Here is a 25,161-nt window from a genome sequence, read left to right as displayed (position 1 = left end):
TTACAGACTGGAAACAAATGTATGTTTTTATTCTAAAATAGTAGGAATACAAGCAGCTCACTTCTCAAAACCGACTCGTCCGGGATCGAACCCGTGAAGTTTTGATTACCAGTCAACAGCTGATACCGTTGTGCCACCGAAGCAGTCGTAGCAAATGTGTGTCAATGTCACACCCTAACGCGGGTTCTTTTTCTGCAGTTATATTTTTGAATAAAAATGCACTTGTTCTGTTATATTTGTACCTTTTGTGAAAGTGTTTCTTTAATATTTGGAATTCAGGCTTCACACATTATACACTTCATGTCTACATTTTGTCAATTATTACTAAAACATGAAAAAAAGTTTCTGTTTTAACAATGTGTTTACACAGATCGTTGTAGACACGGAACACACATGAAATGCAAGTGTACCAAATAACGACATAGTATCTATAGAAGGTGTCATTTGCTTAACTTCTCACTCTATACCAGCAGTTCTCAAACTTTCGTATTTTGCGCCCCCCCTTTTCTACCTGGAATAATTCTGTGCCCCCTGCATAATATAAAATAGATGAGAATAACCCATGATACAACTAACAAAGGTATGATACTCGTGCGGTGTCACGGTATCCTATCATTTTTACTTCCATAAGATTTACACGTGTTCAGCGGACTTCGATGAAATATTTGCAATTTATTTTTTTTAAAGTGCTTTAATAACTGTTAAAATGCCTTGTGTGGTTTTTAGTTGTAATTCTAATCCCAAACAAAAAGAATAAATTATTTATTCTTACTGAATTATTTTTTTATGTAAAGAAATGATTAAATATGCTTTAATTTTTAAAGATCTCGTAAATGAGGACACCGATGAAGTCAATCTGCGTGAGACAAACGTATTTTCGGCTGACAAATATTATATCACTGTTAGTTGTATCATGAAAATAACCGAATCCGCAGTAAATTATTTAACTCACTTTGGCAATATTGGCTATGCTGCCAATGTGGTGCAGTTGCATCGCATTATCACCTGATCTACTGTTACCCGAATGTCTGTAACAGATACCGTTACATCTTGAACTTTCTGGATTGAAAATACGCGACTATAAAAGCAGCAGTGCCGCTACTCAGTTAGTCATTACATCTATGCCTTTGAAATGTTTTATTTTAATTTTAGTTATAATGCATTCGTTGCGATTATATGCTTGCAAATTTAAATTTGAAATGAAAATGTAAAAAATTCATTTTGATGTCTTGTTCATTTATTTGACGCCCCCCTTGTACAGCTTCAGCGTCTCCCCAGGGGGGCGTGCCCCACAGTTTGAGAACCGCTGCTCTATTGAACTCTAAGCAACTGACATGCAGGTAAACAGATTTGAGCTGAAAAAACTGTGCAGGGTGGGGGATGTGATAGCAGGCTGCTTGATGTTTGCTGCTTATCCACACATTTACAGGACAAAAGACGCTGATGGAGAAGTGGAAGCGATTTAAGGTGGGACGGATCTACAAGTTTTTTTGTAGGCTCTGGTAATTCTAGTGTTAAACATTCTGAGGAACAGAGCTACATTACACATACTAATAAATCATGTGTGTGAGTTTTGCAGTCTTTTTGATAATGGACTGGTCTTTGTTTAAATCAATCAATCAATCAACATTTATTTATATAGCAAATAAAAATATAAAATATAAAAATATAAAAATGTGTTTAACAGCCCATGATTCATAATGTTTAATTGAAGACAGGTAATATAATTGTTTACTCCATTTCATGTCACTTTCTCATATATAAAATTTTTTACCTCACACATATACCAAGCCTTGCCTGGTTTAATGATTAAAGTTGTCTACTGTGGTTGTTATATTGTAGTTAACCACTCAATACATTAGACCAGTGCTTCCTAAACCTAATCCTGGGGACCCACTGTGGCTGAAGGTTTTTGGTCCAACAAGCTTCTGTTTTTAATTGGACTCCTGGGCTAATTAAGTGAACTGTCATTTCCCAAGTTCTGAAATCACAAAACTAAGTTTGGTTAAAAATAAATAAATAAAATGTACCAAACAGTTATATAGAAATAATATACATATATATTTTAATAATATTTTAATCTTGAATTTCATTCTGCTTTTCCCAGGCATTTTAATTGTGTAATTAATCCATTATTTACTAATTAGTGGGTCTGATGCTAAAGTAGTTGCAGCCTTTGAATATTCAGTGTTGTTTGGCTGGGTGTCTGCTCTGCTCTTTTTTAATTATAATTAGTAAGATACAACAAAACTGCACAGAGAAAGGGCAAAATATAATGGAATCAACAAAAGAGAATTAAGCATTTAAATCTATAGCAAAAGCAGAAATATTTCTAAATGTCTCATAAATGTAAAATTCATGCTGCTGTGCTTTTCTGAATGTAGAATAAAAGAAAAAAAAATACCAGCTAATTAAATGGGATCAATGTTACCAGATGTTGTCACTGATTGGGAATCTGGTAGAAACAAAAACCTGCAGCCACAGTGGGTCCCCAGGACCAAGTTTGAGAAGCACTACATTAGAATGCTCCGTGTATTCCTTTAATTAATTTGTCTTTTTTGTATAATCTTGCCAGCAATTTATAAAATTATAATTTATATAATAGAAGAAAAAGCAAAATCATAGGTGTATGGCAATGTTGCTATCAGTGAGACCAACTACAAGTACCATTTCTTTTCTCATATTTTCTTAACAGTTTAAAGCAACAAAACTCGATAAGAAAAAGAGGCAGATTGAGAATTAGACTGAGATATAAGGTTAGTAAACCAGATAAGTAGTTATTATGAGCAGCACATGCCCCTTACAGAATATGCTAGACAAGCTTATGTCATATGTGAGACACACCTGTAGTACTAGGGTGTTGTACCATGTTAGCCATTATGAATGCAGTGAGAAGTCAAGCAAAATTACACCTTTGTCAGTCGGTCAGTCAGTGTCCAACCTGCTATATCCTAAAAGATTACAATATATTGACCATAAATTGTTCTCCTCTCTTGATAAATGAAACTTAGCCTGATGAGGTGTATTCATTTTTTATATTTAAGATGTCTCACTTAAAGGTTTTCCAATGTTATTTGTCCTAGTGTGTATATAAACACAGGGAACTCCAGTTTCTGTATTACACCTTGCCTGAAGAAGGGGCTGGAATTGCTTTGAAAGCTTGTATATTGTAATCTTTTTAGTTAGCCAATAAAAGGTGACATTTTGCTGAGACACACCTGAAAGACATCATATATGCTATACTTAATACTTGCATAAAAATACTGAGTCAGACAGAGATAATGAAATGGATACATTTGTATTTGAACAGCAAAACAGGTGATCTGTTTCTGATAAGACGACAGGTGGTGGGGTCTGTTTTTATGTTAATATAACCACTGCAGAACACAGCAACTCTGCAAATATTGAATTACCTAAGAGTGGACTGTGTCCATGCTGCTTGACGCATGATTTTTATCAGATCTCTGTGACACCATATATTCCACACCACACTGATGGCACTGTTGCATCAGAAAAGCTAAGAAATAAATCACTCATTTGCAAATCAAGTTATCCTGCTCATTTACCATTCAGGTTATGTAAACTTCAATCAGTGTTTCTACTCTATAGGGTGCCATTATAATATTTCAAAACCCAGAACAACAAGGTAACCAGTAATAGAAATCAAACATTGGTTTGTTAAACAAAAATAAACAAAGCATGTAAAAATGATGAGAAGAGCCAAGTGCAAAACTAAAAAACTGGTAAATCATTTAAACCCTAGAGCTTCTCCTGGGCTCTCCTTATTGGCTTATAATGCCTTTAGCTTATTTAATGGCTCATCCCTTTCCCTAAAATGTTCATGTCCCCTTGCCCCACCTTTATATTTCTTCAAGCTTATATGCCTACACAGCTTTAAATCCATCTTAGTGGCAATTTAGTTCAATTTCAGAAGCATTTCTTGGGTCAGTAGTGGTACATGTTTTGCTCTAGGGACACCATGCTAGAGCTCACCAGATCACTGAGCCTTCCAAAAGATGCAAAATGTCAAGGATCCATAGCAGCATAATTCCAGATGTTGCCTACTAAGACCAGGTTTATACTTTACGCAACGCATGCTCCAGTGGACGCTCCTGCTACGCAAGAGTTTTACTGTTTATACTTGTGTGCGTACCTTACATAAATCTGGAAGAATCCACCAGGTAGCAGTGCAAGATATTATCACGTTGAGAACAAGTTCGGCTTCGCTGTGTTGTGAATTGCCTGGAACACCCATTAAACTCCAATGACACCTTACCGCAATATCTCTGAAAAGGATGTTTAATAATTAAATCCATCAATCCAGGGATGTATCCATTCCAACAAGTATTGGGCACGAGGCAGAAACAATCCCCATCAGCTCATTATAAGGTGACTACAAGCACTCACATACACTAGTGTCATTTTAGTGTCTCCAAATCTGCATATCTTTGGAAGGAAACCGGAGCACACTGTAGAAACCAAGCAGGAAAACATGTAAACTCCAGCCAGAGAACACAAGGGACATGACTCCCCGTGAGACAGCAGTGCTACCGTGTCACCCTCATGTGTGTAATTATTAACAGTATTCATTATTTAAACGAAATTAATGATTTATCTTTAAAATGTAACATACATACTTTAACGCATTTCATCATGAAAGTGATATCAAATATAAATCTAAGGATTCTAAATGTGCAGGGAGTTGGAATATCATACATTTAACGTGTTCTGTGTGGTGATCTATTGACGTTTCCCGCTGCTATCAGGTCAGGAGGAAGCACCAGAAAAAAAAGACAGCACAAAAGATGGTATGTGAGACTTTTAAAATGTATCGTGTCATTACGATCGGGAATATGTGACGCTTGAATATAAAAGCGCCATGAGTGTAATCTGTATATAGGCATTTTTCTTCACCACATCAAACCATTCATCAAACATCGAAGCGCGCACATCAATCCCGTAGGATCCTCAAAGTAGCTTTCTGTCACATGTAGACAGTAAACAGAGACTCTGACGTCACATTCCAACTTTTATCACACTGCGCCACCCAACTTTTTGCTGGTGCTGCAACTCACACACGCGTCACATTAATTTCTGAGGACCTGCTCAGAGGACGCGTCAAATGAAAGTTGGGAACGCGTGGGAGACATGATGTGTCTGCGTTCTGAGCATGAAGTATAAACAAGCCCTTAGTCTGTGTGCTACCAGCCTCTAGGTACCCAGTGGAATGTGCAAAACTCCCTGTTCAGTCTTTGCATTTCTTTTGATGCCAGGAAAGGGTCTCATACATGCTTCTTTCTAGCTAATATCTATTTCTTCTTCTTAAGGCTTCACTGTGTCCTAAGCCTTGTCATGTGCTACAAGTCTGAAGTCCTCTAATTTGACCAGACCCTTTAACTCAAATCTAGTAATACTAGAGGGGACAAACTGTAAGACACAATCAGCTAACCTCCAAACTAGATGCATATGCTGATGCCGGCTTAAGCTGACAAACTTCCAGGTAATACGGCAGAGTGGTGGCTCTGAGGCTAAGGATCTGCGCTGGTAGCCGGTTCGAATCCCCGTCACTACCAAAAGACATCCTACTCTGCTGGGCCCTTGAGCAAGACCCTTAACCTGTAATTGCTCCAGGGGCGCTGTACAATGGCTGACCCTGCGCTCTGAGCCCAAGGGGTATGCGAAAACTAACAAATTCCTAATACAAGAAATAGTATAAGGCAAAATAAAGAATAAAAAAAAAAAGTAATATCACCCCCTCCCTAGGAAGTTGTATGTATCTCTGTAGTGTACTGGTGAGTGATAACTGTGGCTTTGGTCAACCTTATCTTTGACAAATAGTAACTAAAGATAAAAAAATCAAAAAACTAAAAGTATCTGTCTAAAAAGCTATCTATAACAATCATCGTTATAGCACACTTTGAAGTTCATCTTACATGAGAACTGGAAGTAATCAGTCTTTATCCAGGTGCCTAAGGTTTCTAAACAAGCAAATGACTACAGCCTGGTAGCACTCACTTGTGCTCTAATTAAATGCAGTGAACATTTGGCAGAAGGTATCTTAATGATACGACTAATCTCTTGTAGGGAAACAATGTGTTTTCTACAGTTCTGTTTGCATAGTGTTTAAATACAAAGCTAGTCATTAAAGATAATGTTTACCATTTATTTGATAAGCCTGTCACATATCTCCAAGTACTATTTTTAGATTTTTCTTGAACTCTCCAACCTTGCATATTAATTGTTATATTACATAATATGAATGTAAATCCACACATTATACTGCAAATTCAGAATTTTAATTTGAATCATTTTCTGTCTGTTAAAACTTTTTCAAAAAAATATTCGACTTAAATACAGAGGCCAGTCAATATGCAAGTTAGCCAGCTGTGCCTTATCGTCCAAAAACTTAAAATTATCAACTGAAATATCAAGTTAACTGAATGAATAAATTCATTAGCGATAAAAGAGGCATGCAGAGCTTTTTTACCCATCAGCCTCTTAATTGTGGGCAGTGACACCTAGAATTACATAACCATAGCTACTACTCTCTGAGACAATAAAGCCTGCATAATACAATTCAGCAATGCTGGGAACAAGGCAAGAAAAAGGCCTAGATAGGGCTTTAATCCTTTGCAAGGCCCACTGGAACACACACACCCAGACTTCCTCTTGGGCAATTTGCCACCATAAATGAACCTAAAAGCGAAGAATAACAGAGCTTTCAGAAGAAAATGCACTTATGATAATGATCACAAACAGGCAGAAACCAGAACACAATCAAAATCAGTCATGCAAAAAAGGCACAAATAACCAATATATCAGATGGGTTTTTAATAATAATCTAAATGAAGACTGGGGGTATTTTTGAAATATCAAACTTATAAAACACCAAGTCAAGACTTTAGCAGGAGCCAGGGCATTTATGTGATTGCTGTGTAATCAGTATCACCTACCAACACAACTGTCATGATCGAGCTGGGCAAATAAAAAGCTAAACAAGAATCAAAGCAAAGCACCCATGATGCCAAATGCTGATACATATGCAGGAACCACAGTCACATCTACCATGACAAAGAAATGTGATAACCACAACCACTGAATGTTGTCAAAGAGAAAATAACCAAACAGAATCAAGCAGAACATAAAGGCCAGAAGCAGCACGCATGATCACAGCTAATAACAAACACTTAAGCATACTGTTACTCCCTTTGAAAAAAATGTGTAAATATACCCATATAAGAGGAGAGATCATCTAGCAAACTGTACCACTGATTCTGAAAATAAGCAGTCATTTCTATGAAAAACAAAACTGTAAAAGAGTTCCTTTTGCTTCCTATTGTCTAAGGATTTCAGTTATAGTGGCACACAATTATGTTAATTAGTTACCAAAAGGAAACTTTTATGAGAACGACTCCTGTGGACAAAATATACACACTGGTCATTCTGCCCACTTGGTAAACCCTGGACACTTAATTATTCTAGCAACTGTTAATTTAAATATTGAATTTGGACAATCATTCCCTGAAAACAATCTTATTCTAATGTGTACAATATATATCTCAAGGGTTTAGTTTTGTACAATAAAAACATAATTTTGGCTGAGAATATTAGAAGTTCACTAAATTGGCTTGAGACAAGTTCATATTCAAATAACTCATTAGTCTTTATATTGAGTGCTAAAACATGAGTTGCACTTTCCGAGTGTGTTAAATAAACCTGACTGTTGCTCTCCAAATAATGGGATGGCCATAATGTAAAGAGTTGGTACAGCAAAAATCCTTTGTCAGTTTTCTTTAGTAAAGGACACATTTCTGTGAGACATGCTCTTTTAGTGAACAAGGCCCTTGTTGCTTAGCAACAGCTTACATTACTTGCACACATCTGCCTAGTTTTTGCAATCAGTTGAAGCCTATAAATGTATTGTAGACTTAATATCTTTGCTTCCTTAAACTTTGTTTTCCTTTTTCTATAAACTCCTTTTTCCCAGACCCCCTTGTGTATTCTCTTACCAAACCTTGTTTGTATTGTGCATTATATACAACATACAAGCTTATCCAGTTCTCCCATTGGCTGTCAACTTATCAGACTCATTTAAGATGTCACTCAGTCAGCCATCACAGTCCAGTCTCTTTCATTTAAGACTATAGCTCAAGAGAGGTCTATGGCTCAAATTACTGTATCTCAAGAGTGTCCCTAGTAAAAAGGGCTGCTGGTGTCATAAAAGATACCATGTACACTGTTGACAAAAAATAAAATATAAGGGCATTATACTTTGTAGAGTTATGAGAATCAGGCTAAGGCATTCTGTTCATACAAAGTGAAGCATAAAAATGGTTGTCTTATGGAGGAATGATGTGAGGCGAGATCAAGAGGGAGGTCCGTCCGATCGATCAATAGATAGATTGATAGATAAATATGGCGATGTATTACATAAAAAGGTCTGACCATTAAGGAGATCCAAGACCACATAAGTGGGAGTAAAAGAGGGGATAACTAGTCAAACCCAGTTAACTTCTACATCTGAAGATGTAGGAGTCTTTAAAATGAATGTCTTAGGATGTTAAAACCATAAAGGTCAAAAAGTGTATCATTTATTTTCAGTTACTGTATACAATGAAAACAGGATTACTTTTATATATGTAGCTTTAAAGTATGACAGTTAACAGGATTTGTATGCAAAGTTTGTAAAGGTGAGATGCCTACAACACAGACAATGCAGAATTTTACCTTAGTTCAATTTGTACTCACTTTTTCATAAGTCCTGCAATTCGTTGACAGTCCTCCTTGTCATAGAACCATATTCCATATATTGACACTAAAAAAAAAACAAAAACCATTAATGGTTAGGACAGTCCAGGATCTCATCTATAAACACAGAACATCTAAGAATCGTACTGATAGATACTCCTAATTTGGTGTGAAGATACGAAAGCAGACACTTATCACTGAGCTGGTTCACAATCTACAAGTAGTTTAATGTGATCCCAGGACAGACAATATATCTTACCATTCAAATTTACTCTCTACTGTGCGCTTCCAATAGATAATGGTATTAATGGCACTGTATAAAACAAAGGTTGCCTGACTGACCGTACTTACATTATATGAAATCCAAGGACATATACAGGTGCTGTACTGATGGTCACAACAGGTTTAGCTTAGTGGTGTAAATTTACAGAAGGTTTGAACAAACTAGAACAATAAAGATTTACTCATTAATTCATATGTAGTTTATGTACAGTACACAATAAAATAAGTGAACTTCCTCTTCATTGTGAGTTTCATTTCTCACCTCATTAGCTGTAATACTATATAACAAAACAAGAATCAGGTGACCTCATGACCTTAGATGAGCATGAAAGACAGTGAGCTATTTAATGTCACCTTATAATTCATTATTTAGTATAGTAAAACCACTGCCTACAAGAATGAAAGCTTTATATGCTATGAACAGTAAAAAAAAAAAATAATAAATATATATATATATATATATATATTTTCGAAAGTGCTAGAATACAGTATTTTCATGTGAAGTCATCATGTAAGATCATTTACTTTCAGAAAAATAAATTTGTTTTTGCTTCCCCAAATTTGCCCATGAGGCATTGTTAGTGCTAACATACAAATTTTGCTGAATCCCACTACTTTTCACTCTTAATTTTGGATTACATGTGTGTACGTAGCAGCCATATTAAAACTAACTGATATTACTGCTATGAATACCATTATGCATCACAAAGCACCACAATGGTACTGACATTTTCTGAAGGATCAATAGATTAATTTACTTAATCTTAATCCAAGCACAGGATTCACTTTATCTAGGTAGGAATGAGATTAAAGTTCTACCTATGAAACATGCTACATATAAAAATAGTAAGACAGAAACTGACTGAATGATTAGCTGCTAGCTCCCAATGTGTAAGCTTGGACACTAGGACTGAGACCAGTTCATTAACAAGTTTCCGCATGTGGGTGTAATTCATAGTTTTACATAGTAACTTTTTTTTTTTTTTTTTTTAGAAAGTCTGATTTCAGAAGCTTTTCATCACACTTCACATAGAATTGGTAAGCATTACCCATTTGTATTTTACATGTTTTACACTCTAAAATGTACTTAGCTGTATGAAAAAATTAGGCATGGTCTTTTGCCTGATGCCTCCATGGTGGGTTATGCCCTCAGCATTCTTAGGGTGATTAAGGAGATTCTGCATTCAAGGATGGATGGATGGATAGATAGGCTTAACGAAAGAGGCCAACTTTGAGATAGAATAAAGACATGGCAAGCAGTGGTGTAACAATTCAGATAAGTAATAAAATATTAATTTGTGCTATACCCTGTAAACAACATGAGAGAAATTATTAATTATTCAAATTTTTATTATTTTGAATTTTTCAAAAGAGGACAAAAAAAAAAAAGAATAGGCAAGGAAGCAAAAGGCTTAATACAAAATCATGTTTTACACAACTGGATAATACCAAAATAAATAAGAAAATAAAAAAAAGATTATGCTGCAGTAGTTGGTGCACAGAATAATTAGCAAACAAAATGCTATATAGACCTAGATGAAGAAAATTTCTGTAGAAGGAGATCAGTGTAAGAAATGTTCTCGGAAACACAGAAATTAAAGAAGTTGGTACTTTGAATTCACTCACTCCCACAGCTAAAATAGAGATTTTAAAAAGTAACAGGTTCTGATAATTTGAAATTCTGTATATAAAAGTATTTAAAGGCACAGCCAAAAGAGAAGGTTGGCTACAAAAGAAATAGGCTTGTGGTGTTGCATTTAAAGTGACAAGCACAAATAGTATATACTAGTATATACTAGTACTAGAACTCGGCACAACCAATAACATATGTCTAGAGGACCTTAGTGATCATGAAGGAGAGTAAGGGTATAAAAGGTCAGTAAGAAAAAAAAATGGGGTTAAACCATTTGGGGACTTAAAAACAAGCAGTAAAATTTTAAACTCAATCTTGCAAGTGAACAGAAAGTCAGTGTAGAGAAGCTAAGACTGGTGTGATGCGCTTCAGTTTTCATAATGCTGTTAAAGCCTGGCAGCAGCGTTCTAGACTAGCTGAAAACAAGCAAGGGATGACTGATTAACTCCAAAGTACAATGGGTTGCAATAGTCAAGCAGAGAATAGATATACACATGAATTAGTGTTTCAAAATCATGTACAGAAAGAAAGGACTTGACCTTAGCCAATACCCTGAGCTAAAGAGAAACAGGATTTAACTACAGAGTTAATTTGTTTATCAAATTTGAGGGCATTTGCGAATGGTTTACAGAAGGTTGTCAAGGGGCCAAGTTTAATTTCTGTAGAACAAGTAAGACTTTTTGTGTTTTTTTGTCATTTAGACTAAGAAAATTTAGTGACATCCATGTTTTAATACCTTCCAAACATTCCAATAAAGGATTCAGAGAATCTCTTTTGATGTTTCAGTGGAAAATATATGTGTATCATCTGCATAGAAGTGGAAAGAAATAATATTTTTTAAAAATGTATCCTAAGGGCAACATGTACAGTGAAAAAGGAATACACCCCAGAGTAGATCCTTGAGGGACCCCACAGGTGATAGGGACAGAGGATCATGGGAAATTGCTCAGGCTTACTGAAAAGCCTCTGCCTGTAAGGTATGACCTGAACCACACCAAAGCAGTTCCTTGTATACCCACTGGCTTCTCAAGACAGGCAATAAGGATGTCATGATCAACTATATCAAATGTTGTAGTTAAATCAAACAGCACCTAGACAGCCGTATCCCTAGAGTCACTTATTAAACAGAAATCATTTACTCCTTACAAGTGCAGACTTTGTGCTGTGGTGTGTGTGAAAATCAGACTGAAATACTTCAAAAATGCATTTTAATCTTGTTCTGAAAATGGCACTGGTGTGTGTGGTTTGCCGTCTGCATTCTTTTGGTCTGTTATGTTTTGAATGGCCTTGTTCTTTTTTTTATCCACAATGTCAGTTCTTTGCTGGTTTATGATCGTCAATCTCTTTTAAACATAAGATTAACAGTAGACAAATCTTTTAATTATGATCATACAGGCCAGAGCACCTGTCCTCCACCTTTTCTGCTGGATATAGTACCAGTATACCTGTGTTGCAAGCCTTGCCTACTGTCCCAAAGTTGCCCCTTGTAATAACTACACTGAGGGCACTTAGTGGTTTAATACGATCAATGCATGACATTGGCAGACCACAAAATGAACCTCCAGTGACCCTTATGGATTGAGAGGTATTGAATTTTCCACCTTAGAACACAATTTTGAAAGTGGGTCAAGCTCCCCATAATAAATTACCCACTGAAATTAAGCCAAATGTCATGTTGCCAAGTAACATATTAGCAGCCTTCCATTTAAGGTTACATTCAAACTGCAGCTCATTTCTGATGTTATACTCAAATGCAACATGGATATGATCTTTTCAAAGAATTGAGAAAAAAAAAATCACATTTAAATTTATGGTTTAATCTATGGGCGGCACAGTGAGTAGTGCAGCTGCATCAACTACCCAACATCCTGAGTTTTAATTCAATGCCCAGATGTTGCCTTGCATTTTAAACACTGCCTGTGTATGTTTTCCTTAGGGTACTTTGGTTCTTGTCCTAAATCCTGAAAGATGTGCAGATTTGGTTAAACTTCCATTTGCTTAATTTTGCCTTGAGTGGGTATATCTATACTGATAAAAGGCAAAGCCCTGACTGACTGACTCACTGACTCACTAATTCTCCAACTTCCTATGTAGGTAGAAGGCTGAAATTTGGCAGGCTCATTCCTTACAGCTTACTTACAAAAGTTGGGCAGGTTTCATTTCGAAATTCTATGCATAATGGTCATAACTAGAAGCTATTTTTCTCCATTTACTGTAATGGAGTTGAGCTCGAAAGTCGTGGGGGCGGAGTTTCGTGTGACATCATCACACCTCCCACGTAATCACGCAGTACGTAGAAAACCAGGAAGATCTCCAAAAACTGCTGAAGAAAACATACATTATATAATTAAGAAGGCAGTGAAACAATTAGAAGCGAGCGAGTGACATATAAAACCATATTCAGCAGCTCACATGAACTGACGCAGTGCGCAGACAAAGAGCAACAGTTCCAAAGAGTGCTGAACAAAAACCGAATTACACTGCTACGCTCAAATAGACAAACCACATGCCGTGGCACAATAGTAGAGGCTTCGCCTCTAGCGCCGGCTTCCGGGGTTCGATTCCCGAGAAGGGATGCACTGAGTATATACGTGCGCTTCCCGATACATTTTGGCCTCGCATCCCCTTGGTTTGAGACGTATGAAAAAATATGCGGTTAACGCAGAAAGACAGATCACCAATTGAAGCTTTATGCATAATGGATACTTTATTCGCGATCAATGATTGTTTTGGTAAAGCCATACTCAGTGTATTCATTAGATGAACGGTAAAAAAGTAAGAGCGAGGGGAGGATGACTTATTGAGGCACGCAGGCAAAACCACAATAGCACACGGGCTCGATGTACTGTAGTGTGCATCAACTCGATCTGAATTGCGCAATCACATTTGAAAAAATATACAGTAATCCCTCGCTATATCGCGCTTCAACTTTCGCGGCTTCACTCTATCGCAATTTTTTTCTCATACACGCTTACGTCACTACGCATGCGCTTTCTGAGAATTTTTATCTAAGCCCTACGATGGCTCCTAAATGTGATGCTTTTTCTAAGCCTTCTGAGAATAAAACTAAGCAGAGGAGGAAGATGCTTACTATCCAGAAGAAGGTAAAACTCTTGTATATGATTAAAGATGGCAATACCCTACAAAAGCCTCCTCACGCATGTGAAAAGACAGCGCCAGCAACTGCCTATCAAGATGTTCTTCAGCCGCGCACCCAGACACCCACTGCCTACTCCTAGTACTTCTTTAGCGGAAGAAGAAAACAACGCACCTGCTGAAGATACTGCACCACCTCTGAAGACTCTCCTACTAAGGTCGTGCCTTCATAGGTTAGTGGTTGTGTGCAATTAAATGTACAGTACAATAATCTACTATAGAAAAGCGTTCGGGATTGTCCTTCCGTCCCATGAGTGCAAAGCGTAGTGGTATTCCGCTTATTACAGAATTACTACTTGCGGCTTGAGGTACGAAGCGATGCGATGTGAGCAGAGTTCTGGTGCTCTCATCGTACCCTTGCTTTTGTGCGCGATGCGCTGGAAAAATAGAAAAAATTATGTCTCTGGAAATAATTAATGTTGATAGAGTACAAATGCCTCATCGCGTATTATATATCAGGGGAGATGGTGCTTGCTTATTCTCATCTATAGCTTATTTAGTGCATGAAACTCCGCCTTTAGCGGTACAGATTCGGGCTGACATTGTACGACTTTGGACAGGCACTTGAGGGGATAAAAAAAAAAGATGTTATAAATGGACACTTTGATGTTCTCATTCTCTACACTTACATGCCTGATGTACACATGGAGCGCAAAATAATTGAAGATAAAAGTCGGTCGCCTTAAAAGGCGACTGCGCCTAGTAATATGATATTTGTAACGTCTAATATGTCTTATTTTCTCTTATTTTGTCTAATATATTGAGTAATACGAGTGTAATGGTGACTAAAGGGTGTTGTTTCATGTCTAGAGGGCTCTAATAATGTTAAAAAACGTATTTAGAAGGTCGTAAACAGGTTTTCTATACTCTAACTGCGAAAATATTTGATTTATAAATAAAGAATCCTAATTCGCGAAAATTCATTTATCGCGGCAGAGTCTGGAACGGATTAACCGCGATAAACAAGGGTTCACTGTATCTTTTCAAGTTCTATTTACTCAATATGTGCCAAACTCAAGGCCCGCAAGCCACATCCGGCCCGGCGTGTAATTATATCCGGCCCGCGAGATCATTTTATATATTATTGTTATTAATGGCCCAGGGATATGAAGCGCTGGTAACACAATAAACTACAGTTCCCATAATGCAGCGCTTCAGCTGCCTTGCCGAACACTTATCGCGTTAATCAAGTCTAGCTTATGATGCTGCAAGTTATTGCGAAGCTAGCCCACATGATGCCGAAGAGAAAAGGTGATTCTGAACATAGAGCCTTTAAAAACCGATGGGAGGCTGAGTATATGTTTACTGACATTGCCGGTAAACCCGTGTGTCTCATTTGTGGAGCTAATGTGGCTGTAATTACAGAATTTAATCTAAGACGGCACTATGAGACAAAACATCAAGATAACCTGAAAGACCTGAATGCAATGCACAAGATACAGAAAGCAAAAGAGTTAAAGAAGAATCTGACACTTCAGCAGACGTTTTTAACCGTGCAAAATCACAAAGTGATTTCAAGTGAAGCTACTTTTATGGGAGACACAAATGCACCAGTGCAACTTGCCCCACTTTCCCTGTTGCCAAGTAATGTTGAACCAAGTCGGCACTACGGTGTTCCCAAAATACGCACTTTGCTGATAAACTGAGCGCACTGAGTTTGCACGGCGCTTTGGTGGCTTTTAAGAAAAAAAAAGAATTTTGAGTTGTTTCGCAACCCATTTGATGTCGATGTGGAAACTGCACCTCTGCAGATTCAAATGGAGGTGATTGAGCTGCAGTGTAATGGCACACTGAAGGCAAAGTACGATACTGCACGGCCCGCACAGTTTATTCACTCCATTCCCGCAAAAATGCTCCAGCTCCGTCTACATGTGGCTCGAACCTTGTGCATGTTTTGTACCACATATCTGTGTGAGAAGCTCTTCTCAGTCATGAAGACTAACAAGACAGCACACAGGAGTCGCCTCACTGATGAGCACCTGCAGTCCATCCTGAGAATCTCCACAACACAGAACCTCACACCAAACAGAAACGAACTTGTTGCCAAAAAAAGATGCCAGGCTTCCAGCTCTGATAAAATGACATATGAGCAAAGACAACTGAATGATTTGATTTGTTATTGCTGAAAAGAACAAATTTTATTTATATTTTCAGGTTTTGTTATGCACCATGTTCATATTTGAATTTGTATAATTTAGACAGGATATATATTTTATGGAGAGCAAAATCTTTTGGGATATTTAAAATTTAAGTTTATTTTTTATATAAAATTACATAAAAGTAAAGAAATTTGAATGTTTGTTCTATTAACGTTTACTTTATTTCTAACTTGTATAATTTAGACAGGATATATTTTTATGTAGAGCAAAATATTATAAGTTATTTAAGGTTTGAGTTGATTTATTCCGGAATAATATTCTGTCGACTAAATAAAAATTCCTTCTATTTAAAATTTAAATAGAACTTGAACATATTCGATAGTTGTGTGTGTGTGTGTGTATGTATATATGTAGATATGTATATATACTCAGCAAAAAAAGAAACGTCCTCTGACTTTCAACTGTTTTTACTTTCAGTAAACTTAATGTGTAAATATTTGTATGAACATTAAAAGAGTCAACACCATAAGACATAAACTAAAAATGTTTCACAATGTGTCCCTGAATGAAGGGAGGCTCAAAATCAAAAGTACCAGTCAGTATCTGGTGTGGCCACCAGCTGCTTGAAGTACTGCAGTGCATCTCCTCCTCATGGACTGGACCAGATTTGTCAGTTCTTGCTGTGAGATGTTACCCCACTCTTCCACCAAGGCACCTGCAAGTTTCTGGACATTTCTGGGGGGAATCCCGCTCCAGGGTACAGGCCTCGGTGTAACGCTCATTCCTTCGACGATAAACACAAATCCGTCCATCACCCCTGGTGAGACAAAACCGTGACTCATCAGTGAACAGTACTTTTTGCCACTCCTGTCTGGTCCAGCGAAGGTGGGTTTGTGCCCATAGGCGGCGTTGTTGCTGGTGATGTCTGGTAAGGACCTGCCTTACAACAGGCCTACAAGCCCTCAGTCCAGCCTCTCTCAGCCTATTGCGGACAGTCTGAGCACTGATGGAAGGATTGTGTGTTCCTGGTGTGACTCGGGCAGTTGTTGTGGCCATCCTGTACCTGTCACGCAGGTGTGATATTCGGATGTACCGATCCTGTGCAGGTGTTGTTACACGTGGTCTTCCACTGCGAGGATGATCAGCTGTCCTTACTGTCTCCCTGTAGCGCTGTCTTTGGCGTCTCACAGTGCGGACAAGGCAATTTATTGCCCTAGCCACATCAGCAGTCCTCATGCCTCCCTGCGGCATGCCTAATGCACGTTCACGCAGATGAGCAGGGACCCTGGGCAATTTCTTTGGGTGTTTTTCAAAGTCTCTTTAGTGTCCTGCGTTTTCAGAACTGTGACCTTAAATACCTACTTTCTGTAAGCTGTTAAGGTCTTAACGACCATTCCACAGGTGCATGTTAATTAATTGATTATGGTTAATTGAACATGCATGGAAAACATTGTTTAAACCCTTTACAATGAAGATCTGTAAAATTATTTGGATTTTTAAAACATTATTGTTGAAATACACAGTCCTGAAAAAGGGACGTTTCTTTTTTTAATATATATATACACATATACATACAGTAATCCCTCCTCCATCGCGGGGGTTGCGTTCCAGAACCCCCCGCGATAGATGAAAATCCGCAAAGTAGAAACCATATGTTTGTATAGTTATTTGTATATATTTTAAGCCCTTATAAACTCTCCCACACTGTTAACATTATTAGAGCCCTCTATAAATGAAGTAACACCCTTTAGTCAAAAGTTTAAACTGTGCTCCATGACAAGACAGAGATGACAGTTCTTTCTCACAATTAAAAGAATGCAAATATATCTTCTCTTCAGGAGCAGAGAATTTCAGAGAGAGAGAGAGTGCTCGCAAAGAAAAGCAAACAATCAAAAAATCAATATGTGTGCTTTAAGTTTGGCGAAGCACCGCAATAAAGCAGCATTTTTTAGAGGAGCGTCAGTATCTTCTAAGCAAACAGCCTCTGTGCAAACAGCCCCTCTGCTCACATCTCCTCCGTCAGGCGCAGAGAACATCAGAGAGAGAGAGACAGAGAGCGAGATTAAAGCAAACAATCAAAAAATCAATAAGTGTGCTTTTGGAAGCACCGCGATAAAGCGGCATTTCTTAGAGGTGCCTCCGTATCCACTAGGCAAACAGCTTCTGTGCAAACAGCACCTCTGCTCACACCCCCTCCGTCAGGCGCAGAGAATGTCAGAGAGGGTGAGATAGAGACAGAGACAAGCAAACAATCAAGCACTGCGCAGGAAGCATATCTTATAGCATTGAGGAGTTTTAGTTAATATGTAATACGTGCTCTGATTGGGTAGCTTCTAAGCCATCCGCCAATAGCGTCCCTTGTATGAAATCAACTGGGCAAACAAACTGAGGAAGCGTGTAGCATAAATTAAAAGACCCACTGTCCGCGGAAATCCGAGAACCAGCGAAAAATCTGTGATATATATTTAGATATGCTTACATTTAAAATCCGCAATAGAGTGAAGCCTGAAAGTCGAGGATATAGCGAGGATTACTGTATATATATATATATATATATATATATATATATATATATATATATATATATATATATATATATATATATATATATATGACAGCAACACTCATCACTCATAACAGTGACAAAACAATTACATTGGCAATCATGTTACGTTATTTTCAAAATGTTTCCTTTTCTTTTTCATTGCTTCTTTAACACACTACTTCTCTGCTGCGAAACGTGGGTATTTTGCTATATACTAGTATTTGTTCAAGTTCTATTTAAATTTTAAATAGAAGGAATTTTTATTTAGTCGACAGAAATAACTTTGGTAGGAATGGTAAAAACAGACAGGAATATTATTCCTGAATAAATCAACTCAAACCTTAAACAACTTATAATATTTTGCTCTCCATAAAAATATATCCTGTCTAAATTATACAAGTTAGAAATAAAGTAAACGTTAAAAGAACAAACATTCAAATTTCTTTACTCTTATGTAATTTTATATAAAAATAAACTTAGATTTTAAATATCCCAAAAGATTTTCTCTCCATAAAAATATATCCTGTCAAAATTATACAAATTCAAATATGAACATGCTGCATAACAAAACCTGGAAATATAAATAAAATGTGTTCCTTTCAGCAATAACAAATCAAATCATTCAGTTGTCTTTGCTCATATGTCATTTTAGAGCTGGACGCCTGGCATCTTTTTTTGGCAACAAGTTCGTTTATGTTTGGTGTGAGGTTCTGTGTTGTGGAGATTCTCAGGATGGATTGCAGGTGCTCATCAGTGAGCGACTCCTGTGTGCTGTTTTGTTAGTCTTTATCACTGAGAAGAGCTTCTCACACAGATATGTGCTACCAAACATGCACAAGGTTCGAGCCGCATGTAGACAGACTTTTTGTTCTTCAAAGTCACCAAAGCGCCGTGCAAACTCAGTGCGCTCAGTTTATCAGCAAAGTGCGTATTTGGGAACACCGTAGTGACGACTTGGTTTAACATTACTTGGCAACAGGGAAAGTGGGGCAAGTTGCACTGGTGCATTTGTGTCTCCCATAAAAGCAGCTTCACTTGAAATCACTTTGTGATTGTGCACGGGTAAAAACGTCCGCTGAAGTGTCAGATTCTTATTTAATTCTTCTGCTTTCTGTATCTTCTGCATTGCATTCAGGTCTTTCAGGTTACCCTGATGTTTTGTCTCATAGTGCCGTCTTAGATTAAATTCTGTAATTACAGCCACATTAGCTCCACAAATGAGACACACGGGTTCAGTAAACATATACTCAGCCTCCCATCGGTTTTAAAGGCTCTATTTTCAGAATCAACTTTTCTCTTCAGCATCGTGTGAGCTAGCTTCGCAATAACTTGCAGCATCATAAGCTAGACTTGATTAACGCGTAAGTGTTCGCAAGGCAGCTGAAGCGCTGCATTATGGGATCTGTAGTTTATTGTGTTACCAGCGCTTCATATACCCGGCCATTAATAACAATAATACAGTATATAAAATGATCTTGCGGGCGGATGTGGCCCACGGCCCTTGAGTTTGACACATATGGACTAAATAGAACTTGAAAAGATATATTTTTCAAATGTGATCGCGCAATTCAGATAGAGTTGACGCAAGCACTACAGCCTGCATGCCTCAATAAGTCATCCTCCCTCGCTCTTACTTTTTACCGTTCATCTAATGAATACACTGAGTATGGCTTTACCAAAACAATCATTGATGGCGAATAAAGTATCCATTATTCGAGTATGTAGATCGGGTATATATATACATATATATATATATATATATATATATATATATACCAGCGTGATCGCAGCGAGAGTAGTGTGTTAAAAAGCTAAAAAGAAAAGGGAACATTTTAAAAATAACGTAACATGACTGTCAATATACAGTATTTGTTTTGTGAGTGTTACTGAGTGTTGCTGTCATCAAGGATTTGATTATCATTATTTCTTTCAATCAGGTTCATATTTGTAGGATGTGTTGTGTTCAAGTTACATTCCGTGTTTGTCAATCGTTGTAAAGATGACAGGTTTCATTCATCGATCGTTTCTTACTGCATCAATAAACAGCTCGTCTTCTTCTTTATCTGAGACCTGACACACTGCATGCACGGATTTTTTTTACACTGTCTTCCTTTAGCGGGACATTGACTTTTTCCACCGTGTGCTTTGTTTCCACAGTAGCTGCATTTATGAATATGCTTGTATGTATCAGACGCTTCATATTTTTGCTGCCTTTTCAATTGTGTAATTCGCTTTTGTTCAGCTCTTTGGAACTGTTGCTTTTATCTGTGCACTGCGCCAGTTCACGTGAGCCGCTTCGGTGTACATGCATCGAAGTTTCCCAGCTGTGCTGGTGCCATGTCGTGCTATGTCCATGGCTGTATTTAATGTTACCTTAGTCCTGGCACTTAAAACTTTCTCTCGCAGTTTCGCTGAGTTTGTGCCAAACACCACCCTGACCATCTCATCTTCCTCTGCATAAGCACAGTCCTTCACCCGTGAATATTTACCCGTGGCAGTTTGCTATTGGATTGCCGCTGACGGACGGCCTTATATGGGCAGGCACTAAATTACAAGCGCCAGCGCAGCCTGTCTATGAACTTAATTTAAAGTTTAGGTTTACATTGTGCTTTGTTTCCGAAGTAGCAGAACTCATGAATATGGTTGTATATGTCACTCGCTCGCTTCTTATTGTTTAGCTGCCTTCTCAATTATATAATGCATGTTTTCTTCAGCGCTTTTGGGGTCTTCCTGGTTTTCTACGTACTGCGTGATTACGTGGAAGGTGTGATGATGTCACACGAAACTCCGCCCCCACGGGTTTCACGCTCATCTCCATTACGGTAAATGGAGAAAAACAGCTTCCAGTTATGACCATTACGCGTAGAATTTCGATATGAAACCTGCCCAACTTTTGTAAGGAAGCTGTAAGGAATAACCTTACCAAATTTCAGCCTTCTACCTACACGGGAAGTTGGAGAATTAGTGATGAGTCAGTCAGTCAGTGAGTGAGTGAGTGAGTGAGGGCTTTGCCGTTTATTAGTATAGATATGTATGTCTATATTTGTATATCTGTATGTATATGTGTGTGTATATATATATATATATATATATATATATATATATATATATGTATATATATACGTTATATATGTGTGTATATCTGTGTGTGTATATATATATATATATATATATATATATATATATATATATATATGCCAGCAACACTCAGGACAATGACAAAACAATTACATTGTCAATTTTGTTACGTTATTACTAAAATTTTCCTTTTCTTTTTACTTCTCCACTGCCAAGCTGGTATTTTGCTATATTTAAATATATATATATATATATATATTTAAATATATATATATATATTTAAATATATATATATATATTATATATATATATATACACACACATACAGTGGAACCTCGGTTCACGACCATAATTCGTTCCAGAACTTTGGTCGTAAACCGAAGCAGTTTCCCCCATAGGATTGTATGTAAATACAATTAATCTGTTCCAGACCGCATAAACTGTATGTAAATATGTAAAAATATGTAAAGATTAAGCACAAATATAGTTAATTACACCATAGAATGCACAGTGTAATAGTAAACTAATGTAAAAACATTGAATAACACTGACACAAAACACCCAGGCTCCATGATCAGCTACACGAGCTGGCTCGCTCGCGCTCTCTCTTTCTCTCTCTGTAGCACACACACCACCAAAGCCCCTCCCTCCCTCCCTACCTCAGCTACAGGAGCAGCCTGGCGCGTGCGCTCTCTCTCTCTCTCTCTGTAGCGCGCGCACGCACACACACACACCACCCACCCCAATCACCCTCCCATCCCTTCCCTGTCAGCTGCCCGTGTTCGCGCAGCATTTTTTTTTAAATGAGTTAAGCACAGCAGAAAAAAAAACATGGCACAAATCCGACCTGCATTTAAAAACCAACTCACAAGCAACCAAAAAAGTAACATTGCAACAAATCACACGATGAAGTCGTGAGTTTTAAGCACAAGGAAAAAAGCGAACATTTGAAAAAAGAGAAAAATGACATTGCAACAAATCGCATTATGAACTTAAAAATTTAACTTTTGAAAAATCCGTAATACAAAAACCACCAAGAAAACTAACCTTGCATGAGACGAGTTCTGGCATGAAGTGTTTTCCTTCAGGTAATTTCGTGGGTGCTTTTAGCGGTTTAGCTGGTGGGAGTGAAAGCCTCATGCAGCCATTCCAAAAAGAAAGTTCTTGTGACCCTCCACATTACTGGCAGTCTGGCTTTGTTTACATTATGCTGCTTGAAAGCACGGGGGTTCTCAGATTGGTAAATGAGTAAACTGGTAAACAGTTTTTCCACCTTTTGGAATTTCTCTCTTTACTTCGATTTCAATTTTCTTCAAAACATTCTCCTGACCACTCTTCACTTGCTTAGAAGCTATAGTTAACTGCAAAAGCACACGAAATACTATAGAGCACAAACAGAGTGCACGTCTTATTGAAAACAATGAACAAGTAGCGGCTTTGCTTAAATGAAAAAGCATGGCAGCTCTCTTTCTCTCTCAGGCTGCCTGTGGTGGGGGGGATGGTTCGCTCTCTTTCTCTCAGCTCAGGAGGCAAGGGAAACTGGCTTGTTCAGCAAACACGTGAAGCAATCTCCTCCGCCCCCTCCCCAGCAGGCACGTGCTCGCTCGCTCTTGCTCTCTCTCAGCTTAGACAGGCAAGGGAAACTGGCTTGTTCGTATACCGAGTGTGTGCTTGTGAACCGAGGCAAAAGTTTGGCGAGCTTTTTGGTCGTGAATCGGGACGTTCGTGAACCGAGGTTCCACTGTATATATATATATATATATATATATATATATATATATATATATATATATATATATATATATATATATATAGATATGACAACAACACTCAGATCAATGACAAAACAATTACATTAACAATCAAGTTACGTTATTTTTTTAATTTTTCCTTTTCTTTTTCATAACTTCTTTAACACAGTACTTCTCCGCTGCGAAGCGCGGGTATTCTGCTTCTGCTCGCAATCCAAAGCACTCATATATCAAAGCGAATTTCCCCATAAGAAATAATGGAAAATCAGATGATTCGTTCCACAACCCAAAACTATTCATATAAAAATGATTAATACAAAATATATAAAGTAAAATACATAATACAAATTAACCTGCACTTTACCTGTAAAAAAAATCATGGCTGGTGTGAGTTTCTAAACTCATGTGGGATTCCACCCAACGGGACGACATGCGGAAGAGCGTCCCAAAGCAATCGCAGTCTCCCAGCACTGTAGCAGTTCGCCATATAAGCGCATCCAAAAAGATCGCAGACATGCTATAAGTGCCTGTCGTCAATGGGTCATACAAGGAACATTATAAAGATCCCGCTGCAATAAATAACAGCGCTGTTGCTGTTTCAAGCTGAATAAAGCTAGTGTTAAAGTACTGAGACTCAGCTTCGTGTTTTGGGGAGCAAGATGGGGACTCGCACTTCACAGCGCACACACACACAGTCACAATGCTGTAGTAAACAGTATACGCTCGTACGGATATTGACTATATGAGAGAGGCACACAGACTCAGACGGAGAATAGGAGACGATTGCCAGAAAGAGAGAGAGAGAGAGAGAGACAGGCGAGCAAGATAAGGAGAGGGAGAGAGAGAGACTGGCGAGCGAGCAAGCGTGCGCGATAAGGGGAGAGAGAGAGAGAGAGAGAGAGAGAGAGAGAGAGAGAGAGAGAGAGAGAGAGAGCTGGAGAAGAGATAAGGGGAGAGAGAGAGAGAGAGAGAGAGAGAGAGAGCGCTGGGCGAGCGAGATAAGGAGAGAGAGAGAAGAACCATGCTCAGCAGACAAAGTGTATCCATACTACTCGTATTGCAAGACATCGCTTGTTTATCAAATCAAAATTTTGTAAAAATTTTTGCTCGTCTTCCAAAACACTCGTAAACCGAGGTTCCACTATATTATATATATATATATATATATATATATATATACACACTAATAAAAGGCAAAGCCCTCACTGACTGACTGACTGATCACTAATTCTCCAAGTTCCCGTGTGGGTAGAAGGCTGAAATTTGGCAGGCTCATTCCTTACAGCTTACTTACAAAAGTTAGGCAGGTTTCATTTCGAAATTTGACGCGAAATGGTCATAACTGGAAGGTATTTTTCTCCATTTACTGTAATGGAGTTGAGCTCGAAAGCCATGGGGGGCAGAGTTTCATGTGACATCATCACGCCACCCACGTCATCACGTGAACTGACCGTCATCGCAGTGCGTAGAAAACCAGGAAGACCTCCAAAAAGCGCTGAAGAAAACATGCATTATTTAACTGAGAAGGCAGCTGAAACAATAAGAAGCGAGCGAGTGACATATACTACCATATTCATGAGTGCTGCTACTTCGAAAAGAAAGCAAGGTGTAAACCTAAACTTTAAGTTCATAGACAGGCTGCCGCTGGCGTTTCTCATGCCCACGGGTAATGCGGGATACAAGTTTAATGAGAGGACGCAGGATATAAACGAGAGTTTTGATCACTTTGTAACTAAGTTAAAATTGCAGGTGAAGGGGTGTGCTTATGCAAATTCCGAGAGACTGTGTTTGTGGGGGATTGACAGTTAAGGCGGGTGGGGGAGTCATATCATCATTTCCGTTCCCATTTACCTCATTTCGCTCTGAGCT

At 38.0% G+C, this 25,161-nt stretch overlaps 1 protein-coding gene across 2 annotated transcripts in view; it reads right to left on the bottom strand.

Moving 5' to 3' along the window:
- dcp1b (decapping mRNA 1B) overlaps positions 1–25,161 on the bottom strand; it is a 196,075-nt gene that overhangs the window by 64,522 nt on the left and 106,392 nt on the right. For both annotated transcript variants that reach the window (XM_039770509.1, XM_039770510.1), the window contains one exon: positions 8,749–8,815. In XM_039770509.1, the coding sequence (XP_039626443.1) occupies positions 8,749–8,815 (67 nt within the window). The remainder of the gene's footprint in view (positions 1–8,748; positions 8,816–25,161) is intronic.

The sequence above is a fragment of the Polypterus senegalus genome, chromosome 12, assembly GCF_016835505.1.
Source record: "Polypterus senegalus isolate Bchr_013 chromosome 12, ASM1683550v1, whole genome shotgun sequence".
Taxonomy (NCBI): domain Eukaryota; kingdom Metazoa; phylum Chordata; class Cladistia; order Polypteriformes; family Polypteridae; genus Polypterus; species Polypterus senegalus.
This window is presented reverse-complemented; position numbering and strand designations above follow the sequence as displayed.